The sequence below is a fragment of the Abramis brama genome (assembly GCF_963993115.1).
Source record: "Abramis brama genome assembly, chromosome: 11".
In the NCBI taxonomy this organism is placed as follows: domain Eukaryota; kingdom Metazoa; phylum Chordata; class Actinopteri; order Cypriniformes; family Leuciscidae; genus Abramis; species Abramis brama.
Genome location: NC_139973.1, coordinates 28,119,535 through 28,145,253, shown reverse-complemented (window position 1 = coordinate 28,145,253; position 25,719 = coordinate 28,119,535). Strand labels below are relative to the sequence as shown.

General features: G+C 37.1%; 2 protein-coding genes across 6 annotated transcripts in view; both read right to left on the bottom strand.

Annotated features, from left to right (window-relative positions):
- setd5 (SET domain containing 5) overlaps positions 1–12,152 on the bottom strand; it is a 60,845-nt gene extending 48,693 nt beyond the window's left edge. For 2 of the 5 annotated variants that reach the window (XM_084127785.1, XM_084127786.1), the window contains exon 1: positions 11,691–12,152. The gene's annotated coding sequence lies outside the window, so the exon portion shown is untranslated. The remainder of the gene's footprint in view (positions 1–11,690) is intronic. The other 3 variants (XM_084127782.1, XM_084127783.1, XM_084127784.1) reach the window with 2 other exon arrangements.
- A 2,643-nt stretch (positions 12,153–14,795) lies between these two features.
- On the bottom strand, positions 14,796–25,517 carry LOC311091728 (putative peptidyl-tRNA hydrolase 2). Its single transcript, XM_084127781.1, has 7 exons — positions 25,088–25,517; positions 24,634–24,716; positions 24,351–24,422; positions 22,415–22,489; positions 21,419–21,516; positions 17,927–18,041; positions 14,796–17,634 (listed from the first exon to the last, which is right to left on the bottom strand). The coding sequence occupies exons 2-7, from the start codon at positions 24,712–24,714 to the stop codon at positions 17,548–17,550; spliced, it is 528 nt and encodes a 175-aa protein (XP_083983907.1). The 5' UTR covers positions 24,715–24,716; positions 25,088–25,517; the 3' UTR covers positions 14,796–17,547.
- Between the last annotated feature and the right edge of the window lie 202 nt (positions 25,518–25,719).

Here is a 25,719-nt window from a genome sequence, read left to right as displayed (position 1 = left end):
AACGCGCCAACAATGTGCCCGAACACACCTCGTTTTCAGAGCAGCACGCCCATGGGTGAACAGATGGGCACAAATGCATTTGCTATTCAAGCAACATGTCACAGGACGTGAAAATGATAACAGCGTCGGGCTGAAACTAGCAAAAAACACTTCGCCGCGCATGGCGCTGCATTGCACCGTGTGTATGATAGGGCCCAGACTGTTTCACCAATTGTTCCAACCCAGATGTAGTGCTACAAACAATCATTACCTGTCTTTTTGATGGCTATACATTATCCATTACAGAATATTTAATATCATAAAAAACATTTACTTACAAACGCAAGTTAGAAAAAATAATTATACGTTTTAATTCTGTATTAACGAAAATTTTTGTTCTGCAAGTCAACATTTTTAATTGTTATTGTTTAGTAAAACATTGCAGCGACTGGTGTTTTTAACGTGCGATTTTTATCAAAAGACCTTCTTTGGCAAGAGCTCTTTTCATCGTACTAAGTGTTGTATATTCTTGGATTTTTTTTCTTTGTGTTCTGCTCCCTGTTAAAACAATATACAGCCATTTGCCTTGCAATCTCCTCATCAAACTTCCACCAATACAGAGAACAATATCTCATGAATTCTACTGGACTACACGACTGGAATCTTTCAATCCTCTTCCCAAATCCTCTATTTTCTATTTTTTCTTTATTCAGAACTTTTATTTATTTTCATTTTAATCTCTATTTGCATCCTGGTAATGTTTCTAAAGTAGAAACAAAATGGATCAGATACCCTATTTTCTGTCATATTGGTTGAATCCCCCACCACCACCACTCCCACTCCCACTGGTTTGTACAAAGCTGAAGTGATTGCCATAAAATTTGTTTACTGTTGTTAACGTGTGGGACATGCTTGATATTAAAATCGTAATAAACCATGACATAAATCTTAATTTGGTACCTGCATTCTGTCTGACACGCAGCTCCCTGTGTGTGTTCCCTCCAAGAAGGAGCAGAACGCCCAAAGCAAAGCATACTTTGAGTTTAACTTGGGTGTGACTAAATGATCAAATACACACAAAATGTGTTTAGACCTCCCCCTTTTCCCCATTACTTCGGAGAAAATTCAGTTTGTTTATGTTCGAATCTCCATCGGACAGTTTTTTTGTGTGTGGTATAAAAAATTTATTTTTATATGGCTTCTACAGTTGATAAATGTTTAAAGAAACATCTTTGATAAATGTGCTTGCAAGAACTCTGCTGCTTTAAAATGCTTTCGCACTACAATTTGAGAAAAAAAAAAAAAAAACATGACTGTAAAATACTATAAACTGGTCCATCAACAAGTCAAAGTTAAAACAGTTTGCAAGAGCATGAACAGAAACAATCAGGGCTCCATATGAGTGCAGTGGCACTGGTATTGTCTCATGGAAATTAATATTTGACAGTAAATCACCTGGCTTCAGTTGGGAAAATTTACTATTATTCTTCTATTCATAGTTTGTCATGTGACCAGCACAGAGCCCTGAAGGGCAAAATGTCCATAGAACTGAAGCCACAAATATTTAGATCACCTCTCAAAAAATGTTTTAACATTTTTTTAAAATTAACAAAATGCATGTTTTGGGCACTTGTGATCCGTATATAGCACCTGCTGCAGTATTTCAATTACTAAAAACAGCGGGACATTCTAAACTGCCTATAACGTGAAAAACACTAATGCCTACATCAGGAGTTTATTTAAATAGCACTTGCCTGATGGCTTAAGCTACCGCTAACCCGGACGTCGAGGTCACTGAAAAGCCCGTAAAAGTCCTGGCAGAAAGCGATGCATTTTTTATAATTTTTTTCCGAAGTGTTGACAACTTGGGGTTAACTAATAATTGTTGCAAACTGGTACTACCAACAAAATATTAGTGCATTCCTGGAACTGGGCGTCATTACACTACATCCTTATGCATTGCTTTTCCCAAATCACAGAAGTGACCTTGAGGTTTGGCTCGAGGTCATGGCGCAAAGGACCCTAGGTTAAAATTACTCCGAACCATCCCTTTAAAACATCCTTGTCAGCTCAAAAACAGCATTTATGTAACCAAGTTCCAAAAAACTGATAATTTGGATGTTGTATGATTTGTGACGTCACATGGGCAAATACATTTGCATGTGTCTTGCAAGAGGTAGTCAATGGACACTTTTACATCATTCAGACATTTGACACCATGTTTCTACTATTTTTAGTGTCAGCACTTTTAAGAATGTCAGTGTGGTTTCATCTGGCTTTAAAGGGGTGGTATAATGCCCTTTTCACAAGATGTAAAATAAATCTCTGATGTCCCCAGAGTGTGTATGTGAAGTTTTAGTTCAAAATACCCCACAGATATTTATATTTAGCATGTAAAAGTTGTCACTTTTTGAGGGTGAGCAAAAACACACCGTTTTGTGTCTTTAAATGCAAATTAACTGCTGCTTGCAGCACAGAGGGCGGAGCTTCAACAGCTTGTGTCCTTTTACCTCACAGACATGCACTGAAAATGTATTTATTTTTTAGCCTTTTATGTTCAAACCAGAGTCAGATGATGTCAAAGGAGTCAATGATGGAGAAACTCAAGAAGAAGTGACAACATGTAGAATGCAACAGGACATTTCTGAATGGTTAGTTGATGAATTTATGTAGCTTGTGTGTAATTATCTTCTGGTCATTGATTAGCATATTCTGTCTTGATAATCTATAAATCATGTTCCGGGGGCGGGGTTTATGTAAATGTTAGGGTTGGTGATGTTACTAACCCTGGAGGAATGTTGTGTAGTCCCTACCAGCCATTTGTTGTAGTCCTTAACTTTAAAAGCAAATACCTCCCTTTGCTTTGAACTTTGAGCATTGTAACTTTGCAGATGTTGTTTATGCTCAAACAGCAACGTTACACACTAACTAGGTTAGAAAAGTGAAATCATAATCAATCACCCCTTTAAACTAGTTCAAATCACTGAGGCATTTGGCTTTTGTAACAATTCTGCATCAAATTTAAATGCTTCTCACTGGATCTGCAGTGCGGTTTAGGTTAGGCCTGTCTACATTAAACTGGATGCATATAATATGCTTACCATCCACACAACCATTTAAGCATTTTCCAAATGTATCTCATCCACACTGAAATGTTGGAAAAACTAAAATCATCTTAATGCGCAAGCATAACATGTAATAAAAGCTCACTGAGATCATACCGATACCAGATATAATAAAGTTCTCACGCTATTCTTCAGGTACAATCATTATATTAGCAAAATATCAATTTTAGTCTCACCAGCAAAAAAGTGAAAGTCCATGGAATAAGTGAAAAAAAAAAAAAAGTATTGTTGTGTCTTTGGATGTCAGAATCGGAATGCAAAAACAGATGGTCTTCATTTTAAAAGAAAATCATCAAAGACCCCATTTGAAGCTAAACGCAAACGTTTACGGTTGCAGACTAGGGCTGCATGATATTGAAGAAAAATGCGATATTCGATACGATAATGCTTGAAGTGTGTAAAATATACTTAAATTATCTTTAAAATATATTTAAAAGGATATAAATCAACATACGTGTTTCACATTCTTTTTTAGACAATAAAACATCCCTAAAACTTCTGACAGTGAACACCAGTGTTTTACTGTAGCATAAGAAGTGTTATTTTAACATCAGTGTAAACCACAGAGTTTAGGGTTTCAGGTTATCCTACATTAGGGTTATTTAACAACAGAAACTGAATAATCGAATGTAAAAAATAAAACACTGCTTAGTTTTCATCGTATGAATTAAATATATACTGATTCTTATTAAAACTACGAATGTTATTCAGCCAAGAGCAGTGAGTGATTTTCTCTGTCTTTTCTTCATGACCCCAGTTATTGGAAGCCATTGCGATACATTTGCGATATTCCAATAATTTCGATATATTGTGCAGCCCTATTGCAGACCATTAAACGGACAGACTGGGTGATTGCCTACTATTAAAGCATGAATTTGATGTAAACAAAAATAAACTATGATTTAGCCATACAGTTACAGCATGAAATAATAGGCTAATTAAACCATTTTGCATCAGGTAACATTTAAAACTAACAACTCCAAATTCTGACTTTTTACTCGTAATTGCGAGTTTATATCTCCCAATTCACACTTTATAACTCACAACTGCAAGTTTACATTACAAATCTGAGGAATAAAAAGTCAGAATTGCAGGATAAATCTCAAAATTCTGGAGAGAAAAAAGACAAAATAAATAGAAATTCTGATTTTTCTTCACAGAATTGTGAGAAGCAATAAGTCAGAATTGTGAGATATAAACTTGAAATTAGCTTTTTTTACTCCTCTTCCGTGGCTTCCATACATTGCAACTGCAGAACTGTCATTTTCAGCCACCAGTCCAGGTAGGCTCCACCCACACAAAAAAAACAACAATCACTGTTTGCAAACACCTAACCAAATGGTCTAAAGACCTATCCAGCCACCAGCGAATAAAAATAACCATTGTTCTTAAATGTTTAATAACTTTTGAACCGCTAATCCAATCTGTATGCTTTAAAAAGTCCTTTAAAGGTGCATTGTGTAATATTTAGGAGGATATGTTGACAGAAATGCAATATCATATACATAACTATGTTTTCAGTGGTGTATAAAGACCTTACTTAATGAACCGTTATGGTTTTATTACCTTAGAATGAGCCATTTCTATCTACATACACCTACATTGAAAATCCCCTTACATTGAAATGCGCTGACATGTTTCTACAGGAGCCCTAAACAGACAAACACGTTTTGTCACTATGTTGTTCTTCGTGCAAAGAAGCTAGCTAAAGTCAGCGAATAAAACACTGACACAATGATAAACAAGTAACAATAAAATTAGCAATAACATATCATTTGACTAGTCTAATTTCTTAATTTATTTGTAAAGAAACCTCATTGCTTAACTGGCTACTCTCTGCTGTCTCAGACGACGACGTCTTTTCCTGTCGGCCACCGTAACTTCTGTTGGTTGCAATTCGCAACCTCACCACTAGATGCCGCTCGAAATTACACAGTGCACCTTTAAAGAGGAGATTCGCAACTTGCTGAACTATTTGTGTTTGTTGTTCATGTTCAGATTGAATACACACACACACACACACACACTGAAGCAAAAATATCCAAGTAAAACTTTCTAAAGGAAAAAATCCAAACTTCAGGAGGTTTTGTTTGAGTTGAGTAAACAAAATCACAAAAAAATTGCTGCCGTTTTTCTTAAATCTGGTATATTCATCCATTATAAGACAAAATACATGTAAAATTGGGAATTTAAATTAGCTAGATTGAAACTTCAAGTTCTCCTGTTTAAAGTGATATATGGAACTTGATGCTGACCGCTATAATGGGTTAGTAAAACAAAGAAAAGAACAGGCGAGTTAGGTGCTCCAAAAATGTTCTAGGTCTTTAAGGGTTAAAGGCCACTGAGTCCGAAATTCGCATCCGAAATTTTCGCTTGTTAAAAATAAAATAAAATTGACCTCACGTTATGTCAATCACGCTTGCACACTGTCTACGAAACTTTCGTCCGTAATAAAAAAATTCGGATCGGGTTCGATTTTCTGCGTTTTTCGCATCCGCAGCCAGTATTTTGAGTTTTTTTTGACAATTCAGAGCCACCATACAAGCGAACGACAAAATCCACAATGGATTGAGCAGCCAATTCGATTACTAATCATGTATTATTTGGGTATAAAATATAACCTGTATACAGCTGTTCTGTCTGCCCAGCGCTTCCGCCGGCCGTGTGTGTGTGTGTGTGTGTGTGTGTGCGTGCGTAGGCTGTGTGTATGCGTGTGTGTGTGCCCATACCTTAGACCAGTGGTTCTCAATTCCAGTCCTCGTGACCCACTGCTCTGCACATTTTGTATGTCTCTCTTATCTGACACACTCAGTTCAGTTCATGGAGTCTCTCCTAATGAGCTGATGATCTGGTTCAGGTGTGTTAAATAAGGGAGACATACAAAATGTGCAGAGCAGTCACGAGGACTGGAATTGAGAACCACCTTAGACCATGGGTCACCAAACTAAGGCCCGCCACCCCCCTTTGACTGGCCCCCCAGCCCCCCACTACTTGAACCGGCCCTATGAGGCAATCCCCCAAAGTCGTCATGGTACGGGCGTCACGGTTTGGTGCATACATTTAGCCTACACGGAGAATACATGGTATAAAAATAAATAAAACTCGCGTGCAATTTAATTAATGTAATGCGGAACTACTGTTAGATACGCGGGTTCTTTAAGGACACCTAATCTGTAGCTCCGCCTTAGCTCTGAAGCAGGCTGCGATGTAAAGATTGCAATGCTGGAATATGTTGAGAGAGAGGTGTGGGCGCGATCGAAAAGTCATAAAGTGTTTACTTATATTTGTGTGCGTGTGAGTGTGCGTGTGTGTGTGTGTGTGTGTGTGCGAGGCGCGGCCGCGATCGAACAGTGGAAACATAAAAACATACTCCGTCATTTAGTTTATGCAGGACATCATTCAAACTGCAAAGTGTTTAAGTTACTGTTAATTAAAATTTTAAGGAAAACAAATATTAATCTGAAATGTAGCAGATTAATTTTCAATTCATTCAGGTACAATTACCAAACATATCAAGGTCTTTTTATTAATTGAATTAATAAACTAATTATATAAAACTATTGTCAGTGCACTACAAATAAACTGGTTCTATGCCTTTACTTTATTAATAAAACTTTTTTTTTTTTAAATACAAGGCTTAAGACATTTATTTTTCTTTTGGTGGTCCAGCCTGAGACATGCACAAGCCTTCTGCATTTTTGTTTTGCTTTTCCCTCCATTGTACCGAACTCGTACCGAACCGTGATGTCTGAACCGAGGTATGAACCGAACCGTGACTTCTGTGTACCGTTCCACCCCTAATAGAGAGTGCAGAGTTTTCAAAGAACAGTGGACCAACGATTATTTGTGAAGAATAACTTTAATTAAAACAAAGTGTGAAGACTCAATTACAACTTTTGCAAACCACTAGTAAAGATAAACAAATAGCCTATGTGCCAGGAATCAAGTGTTGATATAGTAGTGGGGATGGCTGTGCCAGGCTAGTAATCTCTACTACACAATGAGGCCTACTGGTGGTCATTTTAGTCTGGGTCATACAATTCTATGTTATATAGCTGACCCGGCCCCCCCATCACAGTCAGGAACGATAATGTGGCCCCCAGAGAAAAAAGTTTGGTGACCCCTGCCTTAGACATATACTGCCAGTCTCTGTTCAGGATCGATTGGTTCACGGAATAGAAATTGGTGGTCTTCTTTTTAATATGTGGCTCCAGTATCGCTAGCAAAGCATCAAACTGTTCCACTGACATTCTGAGGTAAATTTTGAATCGTTTGGGATAATTTCGCAACTCCTTGATAAGGAGGTGAAACTCTCCTTCCTCTCGGCACAATCTCAGGATTGGATGGACCCAATATTTCCTCTTTCTTTTTATCTTTTTAAGAAGAAAGAGGGCAACAAAAACAAAATCATCCTCACTGCTTGACGAATCCATTTTGTATTTTTTGCGTTTTTTCCGCAAAGGTTTAATAAATACGCATCGGACTCAGTGTGCGACGAATTTTAAGGCTGACGAACACGAAAAAACACATACAAAAATTTCGGACTCAGTGTGCAATGGCCTTAAGCCGCCGTCACACTAGACTGAGCACATCAAATTTCTACGGAAGCTGTAACAGTTGTGATATGACGTTGCACTCTGCTGCGTCTTTTTATAAACATTAATTCAACATATAACAAATAGTAATACATTCAAAATGTAAAAATAAACAATCTACTGGTCACACAACTTCAGGTAATGCGAATTCACAGGTCAGAGTTCACCAAACTTGAACTTTGGAATGCAGCGAAATGCAAAACTTTTTGCATGAGCTTGTGTTTCCAGTATGGCACATTCACTTGTCAATGGAACAAAATATGTATTGTGCCTGCTTTATTCAAAATGGAAATAATGCATGACTTAATTAAGGATACAAATGTAGTTAGTTAGTTAAACGCTAACGAAAACTAGTCTGTCCCATACTACCAGAATGTATCTCACATATTTTATTTTAATTTTGTGCTTGTCAGCTAACATGGAGGGAATTCAGTTTCACTTTCCCCAAAAGGGAAAGACAAATGTCTTGCTCATCTGGAAGATAATATTCGCTCTTACAACCGTTTACTGCCAGTATCAGTCCTATAAATGCACAAAACAGGACATGACTAAATATGGTGAAGGCTAAAAAATGTAAAATGCAGAAAATACCCTGATATCAGGAATACTGGAAATATCCTATGACGTCATGACTTTTCAAAATCCAATTTTCAAATCCAATAGGACGATTGCTATTGTTTTTAAAGCCAGACATACCCAACAAAGTGAAAGAGGCTTTTTTTTAGCACAAAAGCTGATTGACAGGGGAGTAGGTGGTCGTTCTGTTGTCTGGGATGCATCAAGAAGCATTGGATTGTGGCCACGTACATTTCTGCCAACAATTTGTAAATGATTCAATCACAAAAACAAATCCTACTGTACCCTATAAAGACCGACCACCAGATCGGTGTAAAAATTGTGTTTAATTTAACTAAATTCTCTGACAGCTTGTTTTCAAGATGACTGACCAAATACCTGGAAAATTGTTCAAGAGATAAAATGGCCGCACAGGGCGCATAGAAACAAGAGGCTAGAGAACCTTGACTGACAGAGCATATGGATACCGCATTATGTTCTGCTCCCTTTCAGTAGAAAACATTGTTTATGCTACTAAAAGCTGTTTTAAGACTGTGCTGTTAGTTGTTCCAAAGCACTGGTTAGGGAGGGGGGGAGAAGGAATGGAGGGAGAGAGAGAGAGAGAGAGAGAGAGAGAGAGAGAGAGAGAGAGAGAGAGAGAGAGAGAGAGAGAGAGAGAGACAATACTCCAACGCATCTGATTGGCTGAGGCTCTCTGAAACCATCCAATCACGAAGCAGAAGAGGAGCAGGCATCTCAGCAACAATTTTTTAGCCCCATATAAGAGAACAAGAGGTAAGAACCCACAAAGCTACACACAAACACTAATTTCTCTATGTATTTTCTACAGTTAAATGTATTTGTTTTTTTCATTAATACAAAAAGAAAGATTTCAAATATCATTTAATAAAAAAAGCATTGATCACAATGAGCTATGTTGTGTTCATGTACAGGTTTAGGATTAGAAATCACCCATCATGTTGTCTAGACTCTAAAGACAAGAGCTCAGGTATCAACCAAACATTAATTTGGAAGAAACAGACTGTCCTACCAGTTTACTAAAAAAAAAGTCCCTAAAATGCAAATATAATAATCATAATAAATTACATTTGGCCCGAGTATATCAATTATATACATGAAAAATGCTGTAGGCTATGTCATAAAACCACTTAAAAGCTGGAATCTTCAAGATCAAAAAGTATTTAATAAAGTCACAATATTTAACATTGGTAATAAAAGGTATTACATATAAATATATGTACAAACAAAACTAAATAACAACAAAACAATGAGGACAGAACAGAAAGGTTTTGATCCAGAAAAATGCTTTGCATATTTGCCATGTTTCGATTTGTGGTACAGTTTCTCTAAATTCATATATTAGGATAAATGGTAACCAGTAGTTTGATACTAAAATGCATCAGGGCATTTTTTTTATTTTCGAATCTGCTAAAAGTTAAGATTTTCCAAGCTTGTCCTTTGTCTCTGGACAAAGACACACGTTGACTTTAGATAACTAGTCGGGTGAGTCACAGAAAGATCAGGTTTCACAGTTCAAGGCGGACGAAAATAAAACCTGAAAACATACTTGGAAAAAGTCGGACAAGCCCAATCACACACTTGCAGTTGCCAGGAAGCTCTTCAGGAACTACAAAAAAAAGACATTTCCTTTCTAACTTTTTAAAAGCAGATCCAAATACGTATATACAGCTGTTTGATTTTGAGAATAAAATAAAATTTGTAGATACATGGCCAGTCATTATTTTTACTGTTTCTTTAACTGTTCATTCGAACAGCATTGACAACAACAACAACAACAAAAACATATGTCCACCAGTTCCTCCCTTATACCGTTTCATTTACAGTTGTTTTACCTGACACAGTCCATGCAAATAGCATAACATTTCAATAATGTGTGAATTCTATCAGGCACTGTTATGGACACTCTTTGTTCAGGGTCCTGAACTCCTGATGATATCAAATTTATCAGTGAACAGACAGAAAGGGCAGCATACAGCCAGAGGACCGCTAAAATAATGCAATGCTTGCGTGTATATGCAAAAGTAACCCTGAGTATGGAGTACGCGGCCTTGCCACAACAGCAGGCGTTTCCTCGAGGTTCATTTTACACGCTGGAAAGAACAGAACAGCAAATGTTACTTATTTGTAGCGCATCGAAAACTGTCACCCAAAAACTATAACTAATATATATATATATATATATATATATAGTGAGGGAATATGGTTCAGTTCCAATCACTCTCAGTCGCCTTCTCTTCCTTGTCGTTTCCACTCACTTGTTGTTGAAATAAAAATGGAGGCTAAAAAAGGAAAGGCGAGTTCCCCTTAGAAATACCACCCATTTCTCATGGCTCGAGTTGGGGGTTGGTTGATGGGGGAGGCGGAGGTGAAGAATGAGAAAAGCAAGTCACTGTTCTTGGTGTTCGCATTATATTCGTTTCCCAACGAAAACACATAGACCAGATCAAGAAATTATAAATGCATCAAAAGTTCTCTCATAGTCAACGAGATGGAAGCAGGCTAACGTTATATCAAAAATATAGATGTAGAGGATCAGAGAGCAGTGCTCAACAGGATATCTGCTTAACCCGACAAACTATCTTCTTTTTGAACAGACAGAAAATAAATCCACTGTGAGTCTAACAAAGTACCTCCAAGTTGCTAAGCAATACAGTTAAGCATCCGAATACATAATGTCCAATGTTTTCGGAAAACTGAGTCTTATCAAATTCGATTCTGACAAGCACGAATGTTGTAAATACAAACTCTACCATGTCTGTTTTCACATATAAACTTGATTAACACAAGAAGTCAACTAACACTAAAATGTCCAGAGTCTCAGTTTCTGCCACGAAACCCACTTCAATAATTTCTCCTCTTATTAACAAATAAAGATCCTTTGATTTTTACCACTTTAATGCATTTAAATCGTATTAGCTTTTAAGACAGCCTCTCTCAGCTAAGCTAACGGCTAACTAAAATGATACCTTTGCTCACTTTGATAATTCATTATGTTGAGTGGCACGAATGCTATTAATGTGATATAGGTGCAAAGGGTAAGAAATGCAGCATAACAATAGGCCGATCACTGAATGTTTACAGCAAAAAAAAACAGCTCTTAGCACGAGGTTGTTGGCAAAGTGTGATTGTGATTATAGCTAACGTTAGTTACATCAAGCTAACATGCAGACCAACCAACACGGTGTTACATCATACATTTTGGGGGGATTTGATTAATTAATGTGACAGCAGAAACGTTCAACCAAGAAGAGTTGAAAGAGGAAAGCTACAATTCATGTTGATAAACAAGAGCTGATAAACTGAGCTCCCAACTTCTGCATCAACTTTGCCTAGTTCATAAAAAACATAAGCTATTTGCCATCAAAACCTTCATTGAAATAACAAAATACCTTACCTACAGCGTCCTCCCAACGTAATTGAAATTCAATAGCCTATTAAAGGTATTTTGTGTTTTCAAAAAATCCAACATCAATGCGAGGCAGAACAGGAGGCCTTCTCTTGCAACCTCGGTGTTTCCTGTGAACTGTAGACCGCGAGGCTCTCAGGCTATCTTCCAAACTTCTCAGTGTCCCTTACGCAAGAGTTGAAAGTTTCACATTTTCTCCCATTTAAGACATAGTGCGGTCTTCAAATGTTCACGTTCAGTTGCTAAAGCATACATCAATGTACAATGTTATTTTACAAAATTGTAGTCGATATTTATATGGGTATGTACAGCACTTGGTGATTCAAGGCTGTGATTCAATCTCATGTCCTTTACATTTGCAGTATTGCCCATCCCCCTCTCTACACCGGCATCAACCGCGGCTCCCAGCGAAGCCTACACACAACCATAACACAGGGTTTCCTTCACAGCGGAGCAGGGGTTCATTATGAAGGCGGACTTTCATTTTTAGCTCGCGCCCTCTGGTACGCTATAGGGCAGGAATGTGTCAATCGGGGTAACAAACAGGAACGCGAATATGCTGTTGGATCGTTGCGGAGCTTAATGTTGTCGTAGACGAAAAAGAGGCCGAACCTTGTTTTTTTGGAGGTGCCTCACTTCTCTAGTCAGCATTCTGCAGCGTGAGATGGCGTTGAAGGGCTGCAGGAGATATAGATTTCGAAGACGAACACCGAATTAAACTGGATACTTTCGAAAGAAGTGACTCTGGATTTGGGAAAATATGTTGTGTTACTAAATACACAAGCCGTGGAGTTTAATGGTCTTTCATATAAGGGATTATTATTGTTCTTTTATCCGTGTAAAAAAGGAATAAGAGTGTTGCGTTATACAACAGTAGCTGCACGGGGTCTCATGGGCGCTTTCGCAGGGACCGCGATACTAGAGCGTCAACAATACTGTCTGCGTGGAATATATGAGGGAACCGGTTTGGACTGGACGTTTGATTTGGTGCAGGATTACATTCTATCCAAAATATTAACCTAGTTGGCGAACTGTGGTCCACTATTTTAAAAGGACAAGGGGACCAAACATGGCATGGGCCAAAATAATAAAAAACGCGTAGAACACCGAAAAACCATTTAAATCACTCCAACTGTAATGGTTGGTTGTAAATGCGATTTTCGCTGCAATGACAAAAACGTTAATTTAAGGAATAAGTGACAACGGGTTATAAAAACAAATTCACACTCTGAGTTTTAATGCCACTGCAGAATATTTTAGAACTAATAAAGAAGGCTCGAGCCGATCCTGTGTAGAAAAAGCGTGATGATGCTTGCACGCCCTCCGCAGTGTTGACAGCGTTTCTACAAAAGCGTAGTTCCATTACCTAAAGAATATACATTTATTTTTAAAGTTACACAATTTATTCGTAGCTAATGTCAGGGCAGTCTGTTAACCAGCTCACATCGTCTTCACCGACTTTGTATTGTGGCAACCATAATTAGCAAATTAAAACGTCTTCTGTCGCAACACATTCAAGTACATTTACCTTTAGATGTACTATACTAAATGTATTAGATTTAATATATGGATAGACTTAAATATTTTTTTTAAACATTGTGATGGATTGGAAATGTCATTTAACAGCATGCGCCTCCGGGTGAATTGCGCGCGCATCCTGGGACGTAAAATACATTTAGGCTATGTTAATACGTTTGTCAATATTGTAAGTGTCTTATCTATCGACGTTTTTTTTTTTTTTTTTTTTGGTATTATTTTTTATATTTGATTTTTTTTATTAATACTGTGGGTTTGAAATACTTTTTAATCATAATTATTTAAAATAATTTTAGAAATCCCAAACTACCCATCTAAAAGTGTAAGTCAATGCAATAATATGAGGCAACTTCAGAGGACAGCAACTGACATTATATATTTCTGTGCATTCATTTCTACTTTAAGTAGTTTAATTTCCATGTCTGTCTGGGACAAGCCGACTCTCGTTTTCTGTATGTTTCTCAGGCCATTTTAATGCTTGTATTGTAACAAAGTAATTAACCATTATTATATACCTTTGAATCTGTTTAAATGAAATGAGCAAATATATATTTATGGTATTACATGCTAAGTTTGTATACGTACAAGGTAGTGTACAAAACCCTAAAACACATTTTTGAGATGTTGCAAATTACTGAAAACATTCTTTTGAATGAGTGGAAAGTGGTTGTTTTTCTTATTATTATCCTAAGCCATTTGAAAGGTTTAAGAAATGCACAGAATTTGACACTATAGTGTAAAATCTGAATTGCAATGGACTTAGCACAAATGTCATGCACAAGTAAGTTCTGTGGCCACTAGTTGTTTCTATTACTGTTACCGCATTGTAATTTGTAAAAAATAAATTAGTTGAATTTTGAGTCTGCATTCAATGTCTACTCTACACTCTCAGATAAAATAATTTTGGGAAAAGCAAATTATCAAAAATTGTGTTAGGCTGCTGAAATCATTACAAGTAAAAATGACCAACACAATTATTAACTCACATTGTCACAAAGATACTTTGTGGCAACGAATCAAGGAATATAATTTTAATGGTTGTCTCTTGTTCTTCATTGCCAGTAACTGAAATACTGACCAATCTCAATGTTTGCAATCATTACATGGGTATGCACATTAAGTGGTGCCAGAAAGCCAGTTTAATGTTGCTGTTCTATGCAAGAGACATGATTTCTCTTATATGATTAAAATCACATAAAATCACTATGGATGGAGTGTTCAGGATGAGTGTCTCACCTCATATTTATACCATCTACTGCAACAGGAAGTCACTCCCTGTGTCAGAATATGCCTACATCCCAACTATATAGTAGCTGCACGATAAATAATGTCTGGATTCTACTTTAATCTACTCAAATAACATACTGCTCCTACTAAGCAGAGTATCCAATTACCACTAAACTCTTCCATGAAGTAAGAGTAGATGGATTTTAAATAAATAAATCGGCTGACTTTGTGGGTCACACAAAAACATGATGGATCTAATATGTCTGCATTGTTAAAAAAAAAATCAGCCTTGTACCTAATTTCACTTAGAAAAAATGATACAATGATACATTTGATTTAAACTGCTTTTATCATTGTAATAGATGTAAATGATTCAACATGTATCATCTGAATCAGTAGATTGTCTTGTTTAAGCTGGTTACTTGAAATGTTACTAGAAATAGAAACGTCAAGACTGATGACCCCAAGCTTAACAAAAGTTGATACACATAAACAAAAAGACATTCTGAGGATGCACACCAAATTGTCAAATTCCACCTAGTATGGGGAACTACAGAAAAAAGAGAGAAAGAAACGTGCATGTAATTTACGTGAAGATTGGACAAAACCTGTGAGAAGAATATGGTAATAATGTCAGAAATCTAAATTGATAACATGCATCACCCAAGGATCCAGAGGAATTGGTGCTTGGCTCCAAATATGTTTAACAGTATGATATGTATAATAACATAGTATGTTATAGTAATAGCCTTTAAATATAATACTGTTTCAGTATTCAAGCTAACATATTTACATAAATAGCTACACACAGGCAGATTTTATCATCACAAAGGGATTGGGTACGTTTAATTGTAAACAATAAAAAATAACATTCACACAATAAAAAAAGAATTAACATGTTATACATTATACTTTGACAATGGCTATTTGATTTCACAATCATTAAAACATTGGGTTCTACAGGCACATTAAAGGTGTAAGTCACCCACAAACGAAAATTTTGTCATCATTTACTCACCCTCATTTTGTTTCAAACAAGTATGAATATCTTTCTTCTGCTGAACATAAAATAATATATTTTAAAGATTGTTGTAACCAGACAGTTGACAGCACCCATTAACTTCCATAGTAGGAAAAACATAGCATGGAAGTCAATGGCTACCGTCAACTGTTTGGTAACCGACATTCTTTAAAATATCTTCTTTTGTGTTCAACAGAAGAAAGAAATTCATACAGGTTTGGAACAACACGAGGGTGAGTAAATGATGACAACATTTTCATTTTTGGGTGAACTATCCCTTTAAGTATAACACTTACATGTGATTATAATTCATTGTACACTTTTATACACTGCTATTTAATTGACAACTCTCCTTTTTAAAGATTTTTTTTTTTAGCTCTATAGAAATTCAGGGACCTCTTGATAATATCAATTAGTTGTCTTCTCACTTAATTTAAAAGCTTAAAAAAATGCAATGATTTGAACATGTCTGTTGTTGTTGTTAAACTATTTAGGTAGGTTTTACTTCCCCCCCACAGGTTCACTCAGTAATTTCTTCCTTCCATAAAAAGTTAAACAAAATAAATTAATTGTAATACTGAAACTATGTTCTAATCACATACACTCACATAAGATTAAGACTACAATAATTTTAGTGGCTTAATAAAAGCTGTTTTATTTTACATAGAGTGGGTCACCTCATGTTGAGTCGCATTTTCAGTCGAATGCTACTCATGTTATCTCAGTAATCCACCTCCCTTTTGCTTGACTTGTATTTCTACAAAGGTATTGATGGGGTGGGCGATACAAGCAAAAAATATAACAATATCTAGACCAAATTTTATTTGGTAACCATTTCATTTGTCCACTTCAGACATTCTTCTAACTTTGCAGCTACATGTCAACTAACTCTCAGAGTATTAGTAGAGCTAACACTCTGCTAACACTTTATTTTTTATGGTTTCCAACAGACATTCTACTGACTATAAGTAACTTTGCAAGTACGTGTCAACTTATTCTACTAACCTAACGGTCTACTAATACTCTAATGAAAGTTAGTTGACATATAGTTGCAAAGTTACTTATAGTTAGTAGAATGTCTGAAATGGACCATCGAAATAAAGTCTAACCTCAAAAACTAATTAACGGTAGATCTGTCACAAATTTGATGAAAATAATGTTTTCACTGCACGCAATGAGGCTTTTCTCTTTTTAGCTAAGGATGATAACATTTTTATGTTTTTGAAGCCTCATCTCCATTTCACATTTTGAATAACCTTCCATGCCAATGCTGACTAAAAACTGACTAAATACAAATTATCCAAAAGAATTTAGTTTTAATTTTTCAAACTCAGTTCCTAAAGTAAATTACTCAGTGTGATCGCTTTTCACAAGGGTTTAAGTGAAAGTGGTTTAACATGCCTGGGTTGCTTATGTGGTCATGTAAACGCATAAGAGATGTTCTTTAATGCTTTTATAGGCTTGCGCATGTTAATGTTACACATATACAAAATGGTAACTCTTAAATATATGTGAGTTTTGTTGAGTGATTTATTAAAAGAAGCAGCTTATTTGAATCATTTGTTTGTGAATCTGACTATACCACATTGTATGTTTGTTTTTGTGTGCAGCTCCCAATGACAAGTCAATATCATTTTGCAATACACTTCCTTTTCACATCACAACCAACTCACATTCACAATTGGTGTAAAACATAGTTGCTGTTTTTTTTTTTTTTTATCGTAGTACTAGAGATTCAGCCCTGCAGGACACACTGGCATAACCACAATAGAAACAATACTCAAATAATTATACTGGTTGACAAATAGTTATACTGGTTGACAAATATTTCTACCGGTATAGCGGTATATCACCCACCCCTAGGTATCAGTAACAGAAAATGTTTGCTTTTGCGTGAAGATGCATTCACGTCGCTAGCTGTCAGTATAAGTCATCACAACATAAACAAAAAATTACTGAGTGCACCTTTATCTTGAGAACCATGCTACTGTGGGCAAACGCTGACCCCTGTTCTTTCTGTGGTACATCACACATCTACACTTGAAGAGTTTTCCCTCAGCGTTACAGCAGTTTCAGGCTGCCTGTGACGTTATTCACCATCTCCTCTTCTCCTATGATGGCAAGCACAGTGCATGAACCAGGCTCCACCTGAACACACAAACACAATCCAAAAATCAATTCCAGGCTTAATCAATATAGTCTCACAAAATTGCATCAGACAAAATGCATCTTCCTTTCCATATATTTTCCTTTTTTTGTCAAATACATGTAAGAAATTTGCATATACAACCATAACCCAAGAACAAATGTAGTGTCTCTAATACGTGTATATACTATTTTAGGTTGGAAACTTATTAAAAAAAAAGAATAGTACAGTCCCACCTTTTGCCACAGTAAACAATAACCACAATTGTCATGCACGTTGGCATGTGTCGCTAACCTGTGTGTGTCCAGCGTCCTGTACCAGCTTTGTAGGAAGACTGAGGCTCATAGCAAGAGCCTGCAATTCCAACAGGTGTGCCATGTTAGTGCCTTGTAACACAATCTTCTTAGATCTAAAGAGCCACAAAAACATACAAATACATAACATACATTTTCATATAGCACGGGAATTGAAGATCAGATTTATAATAGTTTTGCAGAGACATATAGATGTGGCCAAGTGTAAATTAATCCATTTTAAAGCAGTCATGACAGGAGAAATGAAACTTGCCTTGATCTTTTGACATATAAGTGCCCTTGTACCATTAAAACATCCTTCAAGTTCATAGCTTAAAACGTTCTCCTCAATCAAGCCTTAAAAAAGGCTTGTTTGGATATTGTGGGATTTGTGACATCACACATATGCCTGCCTCCAGAGCAAGACATTGACTCCACCCAGTGGTGTTCATTCACTTAACAGCTAACACTTGCCTACACCAGTTACGAGCGTCAAAAGCAAATACAACCCATTATATAATAACTGACGCTGTCTGTTGTTTTGTTTTGTAAACAAGGGACAATGTCAGCTTTATTGAATCTGACAGCAGCTGCATATCAAAACCACCAGTAAACAAGTAAAACTCTGATTGGCTGTTCAGTTTAGCAAACGAGTCAGTGCACGAGAATACATGCAAAACTGATGAAAGCGAGCAATAAAGAAGTCATGACGGCACAGACAGAATGTTGTTCTAATTTTACATCATCTTACCTGAGCATTCCACTGCACAAATATTTTCATAATAACATGAGTGGAGTGGAATAAAGAACGTGATAAGCATGACTGATATTCAAAACAGTAAGCAAGTGCTGCTTTGTTTGTGGTTTGTAAACCTGCAGTCTTAGTTTCGCTCTAGCTTTTTGAATGGCGAATATAGATGAATATATCTACTTAAATAGACAGTTATCCCTTTTACACGCTGGCTCAGAACGCACGTGCTAGTTGACAGTCGCCTGTAGTCCTTTCGGTGTATTCAAGCACAGTTGGCTTTCATCAGCGCTAGTTCTTTGGCGTCGGTTTGGTGTGTCCCTACCATTACTCGCGTGCTATAGTGAGTGGGCATTGATATTGTTTTCTATGCAATGATGTCAGCCAATCATAACAGTGGCCATTTAATGACAAATCCATTTCATGACCAATTGAACAAAACTCGAAGTGACTAAGTATAAACAGGCCAATAGACTACCAGTCAAAAAACTATTTTTTGTGTATACAATATTAAAAGATTTTTTTTATGATTTTGAAATAAGTCTCTTGTTCAAAATGGTTGCATTTATTTGAATCCAGTAAAAACTGTAATACTGTGAAATATTATTACAATCTAAAATAACCGTTTTCTATTTTAAATTTTAATTTATTTCTGTGATGGCAAAGCATTTTCAGCAACCATTACTCCATCTGACGCGTACGGGTCAATCCCGCACAAGCTGGTGGAAACCTCACTGATTCGACACCATGTTCCAGACAAGTTCAGGGACCTCATTCTGAACTATTATAACTGCTTTATTTTGAGAGTCGCCTCTGGATTTCATAGGCTGGAGAAAGGAATAATCACAGGGTGCACTCTCAGTGATTTTGTTCGCCTTTAGCCATGAATATGCTAGTTAAGTCAGGAGGAATGTCAGGAGGAATGCAGAGGTCCACTCATCTGGTCAGGTGTGCGTCAGCCCCCCATCAGAGCTGATCTGATGGTGACCACAACATCCGTACCAGGATGCAGATGGATCCTCCATGGCCTCGAACGCCTCATCAGCTGGGCCCGAATGGACTTTTAAACAGCCATGTCCCGATCCCTTGTGGTGAGGAAGGGAAACGTAACCGACAAGTTCTGTTTCTCCCTGGAGGGAGTCCAAATTCCATCAATCACAGAGAAGTACAAAAGAGTTGTACACCTGGATTGCAGCAGTGGACAAGTCAGGGCTGTCAGGAAAGTTTAAAGCTTGGATTTTCCAGCATGGCATCCTGCCGCAACTCCTCTGGCCACTGCTGGTTTATGATGTCCTCCTAACTACCGTCGAGAGAGGAAGATCAGCCACTCTCTGCGTAGGTGGTTGGGTCTCCCTCGTAACATCAGCAGCATAGCCTTGTTCGGTAGTAAGAACAAGCTACAACTTCCCTTCATCAGCCTGTCGGAGGAGTTCATGGTTTCCCGAGCAAGATAGGTGCTGCTGTACAGAGAGTCCACTGACATCTAAGTCTCCTCAGCAGAGGTGAAGGAAGTGGAGGTCCCAGGAGGCAGTCCACCAGGCTGAAGCGCGTCTGCAGCACAGTGTGCTAGTGGGGACAGTGGCATCAGGACGTGCCAGGCTTGGCTGTATCCAAAGACCGCGATGCAACAAGGCCCAGAAAAGGACAGGCGTCAACTGGCCCATGAAGAAATCAAAGCAGGAGTAGAGGAAAAACGCATCAGCAGGATGGGGGGATCCGACAACAAGGGCCGTGGACTCGATGGGAACAGGTGATGGACCGAAAGATCTCGTGGTCTGAGTTGTGGAAAGTGAAGTCACACCGGATCCAGTTCCTTATCCAATCAGTCTACGATGTCCTCCCCAGTCCAACCAACCTCTTCTCCTGGGGCCTGATAGACACCCCTGCATGCCCCCATGCCAAAAATGACGATCCCTGGAGCACATATTAAGCTGCTGCCCTAAAGTCCTGGGAGAGCGATGTTATCGGTGGCACCACGACCAGGTGCTAGGGGTAATTGCAGAAGCCATCAGCACCGGGATCTCTCTCAGCAGGCACCAGCAGCCAGCACAGTGCTCAATCGCATTTGTCAAGGCTGGAGAGAAACCACCACGGAGCAGGAACCCAGCAGGAGGACTTCTGGCAACAGCGTGGGACTGGCAGCTAAAGGTCGACCTGGGAAGGTAGCTCAAATTCCCAGAAACCATCACCACAACCACACTTAGGCCTGACATGGTCCTTCTTTCAGAATCATCAAGGCAGGTGGTCCAACTGGAATTGACTGTGCCCTGGGAAGACCAAATGGAAGAGGCATTTGAACGGAAGAGGGCCAAGTACGAGGAGTTGGCAGGTGAATGGCGTAGCAGAGGATGGAAGACCCGCTACCTACCCATTAAGGTTGGCTGCCGAGGGTTTTCAACATTCATAATAATAATAAGGGATGTGTCGTGAGCACCAAATTAACATATTAGAATGATTTGTGAAGGATTATGTGACACTGGAGTATTGAAATCCAGTTTTGCCATCATGAGAATAAATTACATTTGAAAAATTATTAAAATAGAAATAAGTTATTTTAAACTGTAATAATATTTCACAATATTAATGTTTTTACTGTATTTTTGATCAAATAAATGCAGCCTCGGTAAGCATAAGAGACTTCTTTCAAAAACACTAACAAATGTGTAATTATTGCAATGTTTGACTAGTAATGTATTCAGGAATCAGGCTAAGGTAGAAGGATGAGACAACATTGGCATCTCTTACCCAGCATGGTCCCATCTCCAGGCCATTTCCCTCCAGCTGTTTTTCTCCTGCAAAGCCTGATACAAACCCACTGCAGCATGACCCACCTGCGCCGCCACCTATAGACACATTGCTCATCTCAATTCTATTGAAATAAACGGACCATACACAGGACATTGTTCTCTAACAAATACTATTAATTGAAATCCAAAAGCTGTCTAGATTGACAATAGAATCAAGTATAGAAGCCCTTTTAAAGGGTGTAAAAGCACCTGTGCACGAGACCTAAACTCTAGCATCAATCATTTTTCATTGCACAAATATTTGTGTTTTCCTGCTTTGGAGCAATACACATCTTTCTCATTATTATGAGATGTTAAGTCATCATTATAAGAATGTTTTTCAATTTTATTAGATAAGAAGTCATAATTATAAACTAAAATGAGATAATATTGGGGGGGGGGGATTATTTTATGAGTTACAGGATCACATTTTAAAACACATTTGTGGCAGAAACAAGCTTCAATAATAAATAAACATAAGACAAACTAAAATGTCTGCTTTGAATTTCAAAAGAGGTATTCTGCAATCACTGAGGAAATGGAAAGGTGTTGATTGATAACTGAGGACAAATTGAAAGGGTCATGAAACCCAAAAACACATTTTTGAGATGTTAATTATGTTTTAGTTAATTATAATAATCTAATAATTATTTAAAACATTACATTGTATTTTTTAACGCATGTTATTTTACATAGTTTGACAAAAGTAGTTGATTTGTTATTTATTTGTTAAGCAATTTTAATTCTGCCATTCCAAAAATAATAGAATGTGACCACTTTGTGCAAAAATGTCATTACGATTGGTACAAAGAGTACAATATTGCATTGTTAGATTTTCACATAATTCATGAGAGGGAACACTCTCCTGATACATGAGATCACAAAACAGAGGAAAACTCAAACATCTCTATAGTAAGTGTGTTGTAAATTTGAAAATTGTTAAAATAATATCTACCTTCCCGACACCCATGGACAGCTCCATATTTACAACAAAAACCATTTTGAACATCAGATCCTCATCACCCTCTTCCTGTAAATTAAAAAAACAACAAAAAATAGGGTTACACAATTAAAAAAATAAATAATAGTAATCGATTGATCATGGCTGCCTTGATTACACAGCACTCTATTTAGATCTATCCCTGTCGAGACAAAAGTGTCTATTTCTAAAAATGTTTTTCAATGTTGAGAGTGAGTGGAGTAATACAATTGAGAGATGTTTAAATAAGTCACTGCAATGACGGTATTTGCTCAAAATGTCAAAATTTAGTTTAGCTTGAGCTTGAATTCTGCACTCTTGCAAATGCTCTCATTATAACAAATTGTAGACAGAATGTAAATAAGAGATGTATTATGTAGTGTAGACAACTTCACTGATTATTAATAGCTCCAGTTATTATAAAGAGAGTGCTCTGCTCACTTTCTGTAGGCCTATATATTCTTTCTATTCACTATTTAAATAAAACTTTTGTTTTTAATGCTGCAGTTTCAGACAAAGCAATAGTATTTAAGTGCAGGATTAAACACACTAAATAAGTGGTTCTCATCTAGGGGCCCCACCAGATTTAAGACTTAAACCCCCGGTTTCACAGACAAGGCATAAGTCCCAGACTAAAATTCATGTTTGAGTTGTTTTAACTGAAAGCAACTTGCACTGACATATCTTAAAATATGTAATTGCCATTGTTTTGTCTCAAGATGCACACCAGTAATGTTTTTTTATAAAAGCTACTTAAATGCCATAAAAATAAATGAACTAAAGCCTAATCCTGACTTAATCTAAGCCCTGTCTGTAAAATCAGGCAAAAATTACTTAAAATTAGGCAAAAGATGCTTTAAAAGAAGCTGCCTGAAACAACTAAAAATCAAGATCAAGATTTGTCCCCTTTACAACTGTTTTTTCTTTATTTTACTCTCATAGCGCCCCCAGTCATGGAAAGCTAGATATATGAAGTGTGAATTCTAGACCAGGGAAATTAATAAAATCTTAAACCACCATGGATTTTTTTTTTTATAATGAATATATGGGTTTCTTCTAGCTATGCAAAGGTCTAAAACCTTTTATAAGATAAATTGTGATTCATTTTTTTATTTTTTATTACAAATTTCTTATACTATTCTTATTCAGTTCATTGTGAACAAGTTGTTCATAATGAACTGTTACACCTAGTTAAACCTAGTTTCTGTAAATAAAAGATTTGAAAACAAGCAGATTTGTCATTACAAGAGGAGATATATTAGAAAATTGAAAATATTGTCGTGGAAAATAAATTGTAGCACGTACTTTAATGCCGAAACTTTAATGAATGACACGGTCATAAATGCAACATCACTACTGATTTATAAATTAGCTGTTAACTAAAATAAACTGATATCTGCTTGTTTATGTATGTATATACATAATGAATCTACCATGATGTTTCTTTCAAACAAAAGTATTTTACAGTAGATTCAATTAATCAACATTATTAATCACAATAATGAGTGAAATGTTTTACAGTTATTATTTTGTCAAATTGGTGCAGTCCTACAAACAAATCTGTATTCAATGTAAAGTACTTTAAAGGGATAGTGAATAAACTCTGTTCATCATATAAAGTGATTGTGTCTCTTCAGAAAATTTTGGACCAAACCGCTCAATTCATATGGATTGGTTTTATGATATCTTTATGAACTTTTTGAAGCGTCAACGTGTCAGTTGAGTAGCAGTCAATGGAGGGACAGGAAGCTCTCAGATTTCATCAAAAAGATTTCATCTTAATTTGTGTTCCGAAGATGCACAAGAGTCTTGCGGGTTTGGAACGAATTGAGGGCGAGTAATTATTGACAGAATTTTAATTTTAGGGTGAACTATCCCTTTAAACAATGTCTGTCTGTCTGTATGCACGTACCTCGTTCTCCAGTTTGTTGAAGTAATACATTGCAGCCTCCTCTGCAGACACATTCTGTGTGTGTAAGAGTGCCTGGAACAGATCAATAAAAGCATCTCACTACAAAAGACAGCAATCATGACATTACATTCATATTTTATGTACATCAGCTTCTGCTACCACAGAAGGCAAGTCAGAGTCCAGTATACAAATTCGATTGCTCAAAATATTTTTAGTCAACCAGTACTGCAAATGCACTGCCAGCTCATTCACTGTAAGCAGGTATGTGTAAAATGCAGTGTACCTGTTTGGCTGCCTCCTCGGGTATGTCCAACTCTCTGAGCTGCTGCAGGAATACAGGGTTCACTTCCTGCTGGGACTCCATTTCTAAAATACAGACATGCACATTATAAACCCCTTATTAACATACTGTTTTCTAACAGACTGTAAGTGATGTACTGTCAGGTTTAAATTGAAGATAGCAGCCTCTTCTGTTGAAGCTTCTCACTGAAGCATTAGGTTCAATTAGGTCAAAATGAACGCAATGTCTTTCACTGCCGACACCTCCAGAATCATTCAAAATCAACTGTCCGTCCGTTATATATGAATTTATATTTTCATGCTACATCAGGTTTGTAGCTGCTAATGCTAATGCCAGTTTTGCCAATAATTTTGGGGAATTTTTAAACAATCTAAGTGAAAGCAGCTCAGAGTAACTGTATTCTGTAGTTTAGGGTGTTAACGATCGTGTCTCTTACCTGCTTTACTGAACTACTGAACGAGCGATTATCCCCCAATGCGACTGTGAGCTTCTTAGCGAGCGATTGTTTCGTCTTTTTACTTCCAAATGGGCATAGAGTCATTTGAAATATTTGCGATTATTTTAACCTCTCATTTCCATTCAACGTCGCTTATAGTTTTAGAAAAAAATGCTGCAACAATAGCTTTCTACGCAAACGTGAACCGCACATTACCGTATACACCGAGTTCATGGGTCATGTAGGTTACATTTCCGGGTCATCTTACTCTACAACTCCAAAGCCGCCTCTTCTCTGACAAACATCCAAGATTATTCGTTTCGTTCTGAAGCTAACAAACGAAATTAAATCATTTCGGTTAATAAGACTATATCCATCCTCGTACCGCAGGTAAAATTGCCCACGCGTTTATTCATTATTTCTACCTAGTGGATGCACAAAAAAATAGAAAGAACTACAAACATGGCGGACATTCTTGAGGCCGACGAATCGTACGTCAACGCTATACTGTCTATGCGTCAACGTTGCCTATCATAAGTGGACTGTAAAAACGATCATAGTCATAGACATAAAAATATCTGACTAGTTTGAGGTTGTACCAACCGTTTTCCAAGAGACTGTACCTCCTCTCT

Excerpts from the sequence above, each read along its gene's own strand:
- LOC311091728 (XM_084127781.1), bottom strand. The coding sequence starts at position 24,714 with ATGGAGTCCCAGCAGGAAGTGAACCCTGTATTCCTGCAGCAGCTCAGA. Across the intron at positions 21,517-22,414 it reads TGTCCATGGGTGTCGGGAAG|GTGGCGGCGCAGGTGGGTCA; the intron begins GTAGATATTATT and ends ATGTGTCTATAG. Across the intron at positions 17,635-17,926 it reads AGGACGCTGGACACACACAG|GTGGAGCCTGGTTCATGCAC; the intron begins GTTAGCGACACA and ends TTGTGTGTTCAG.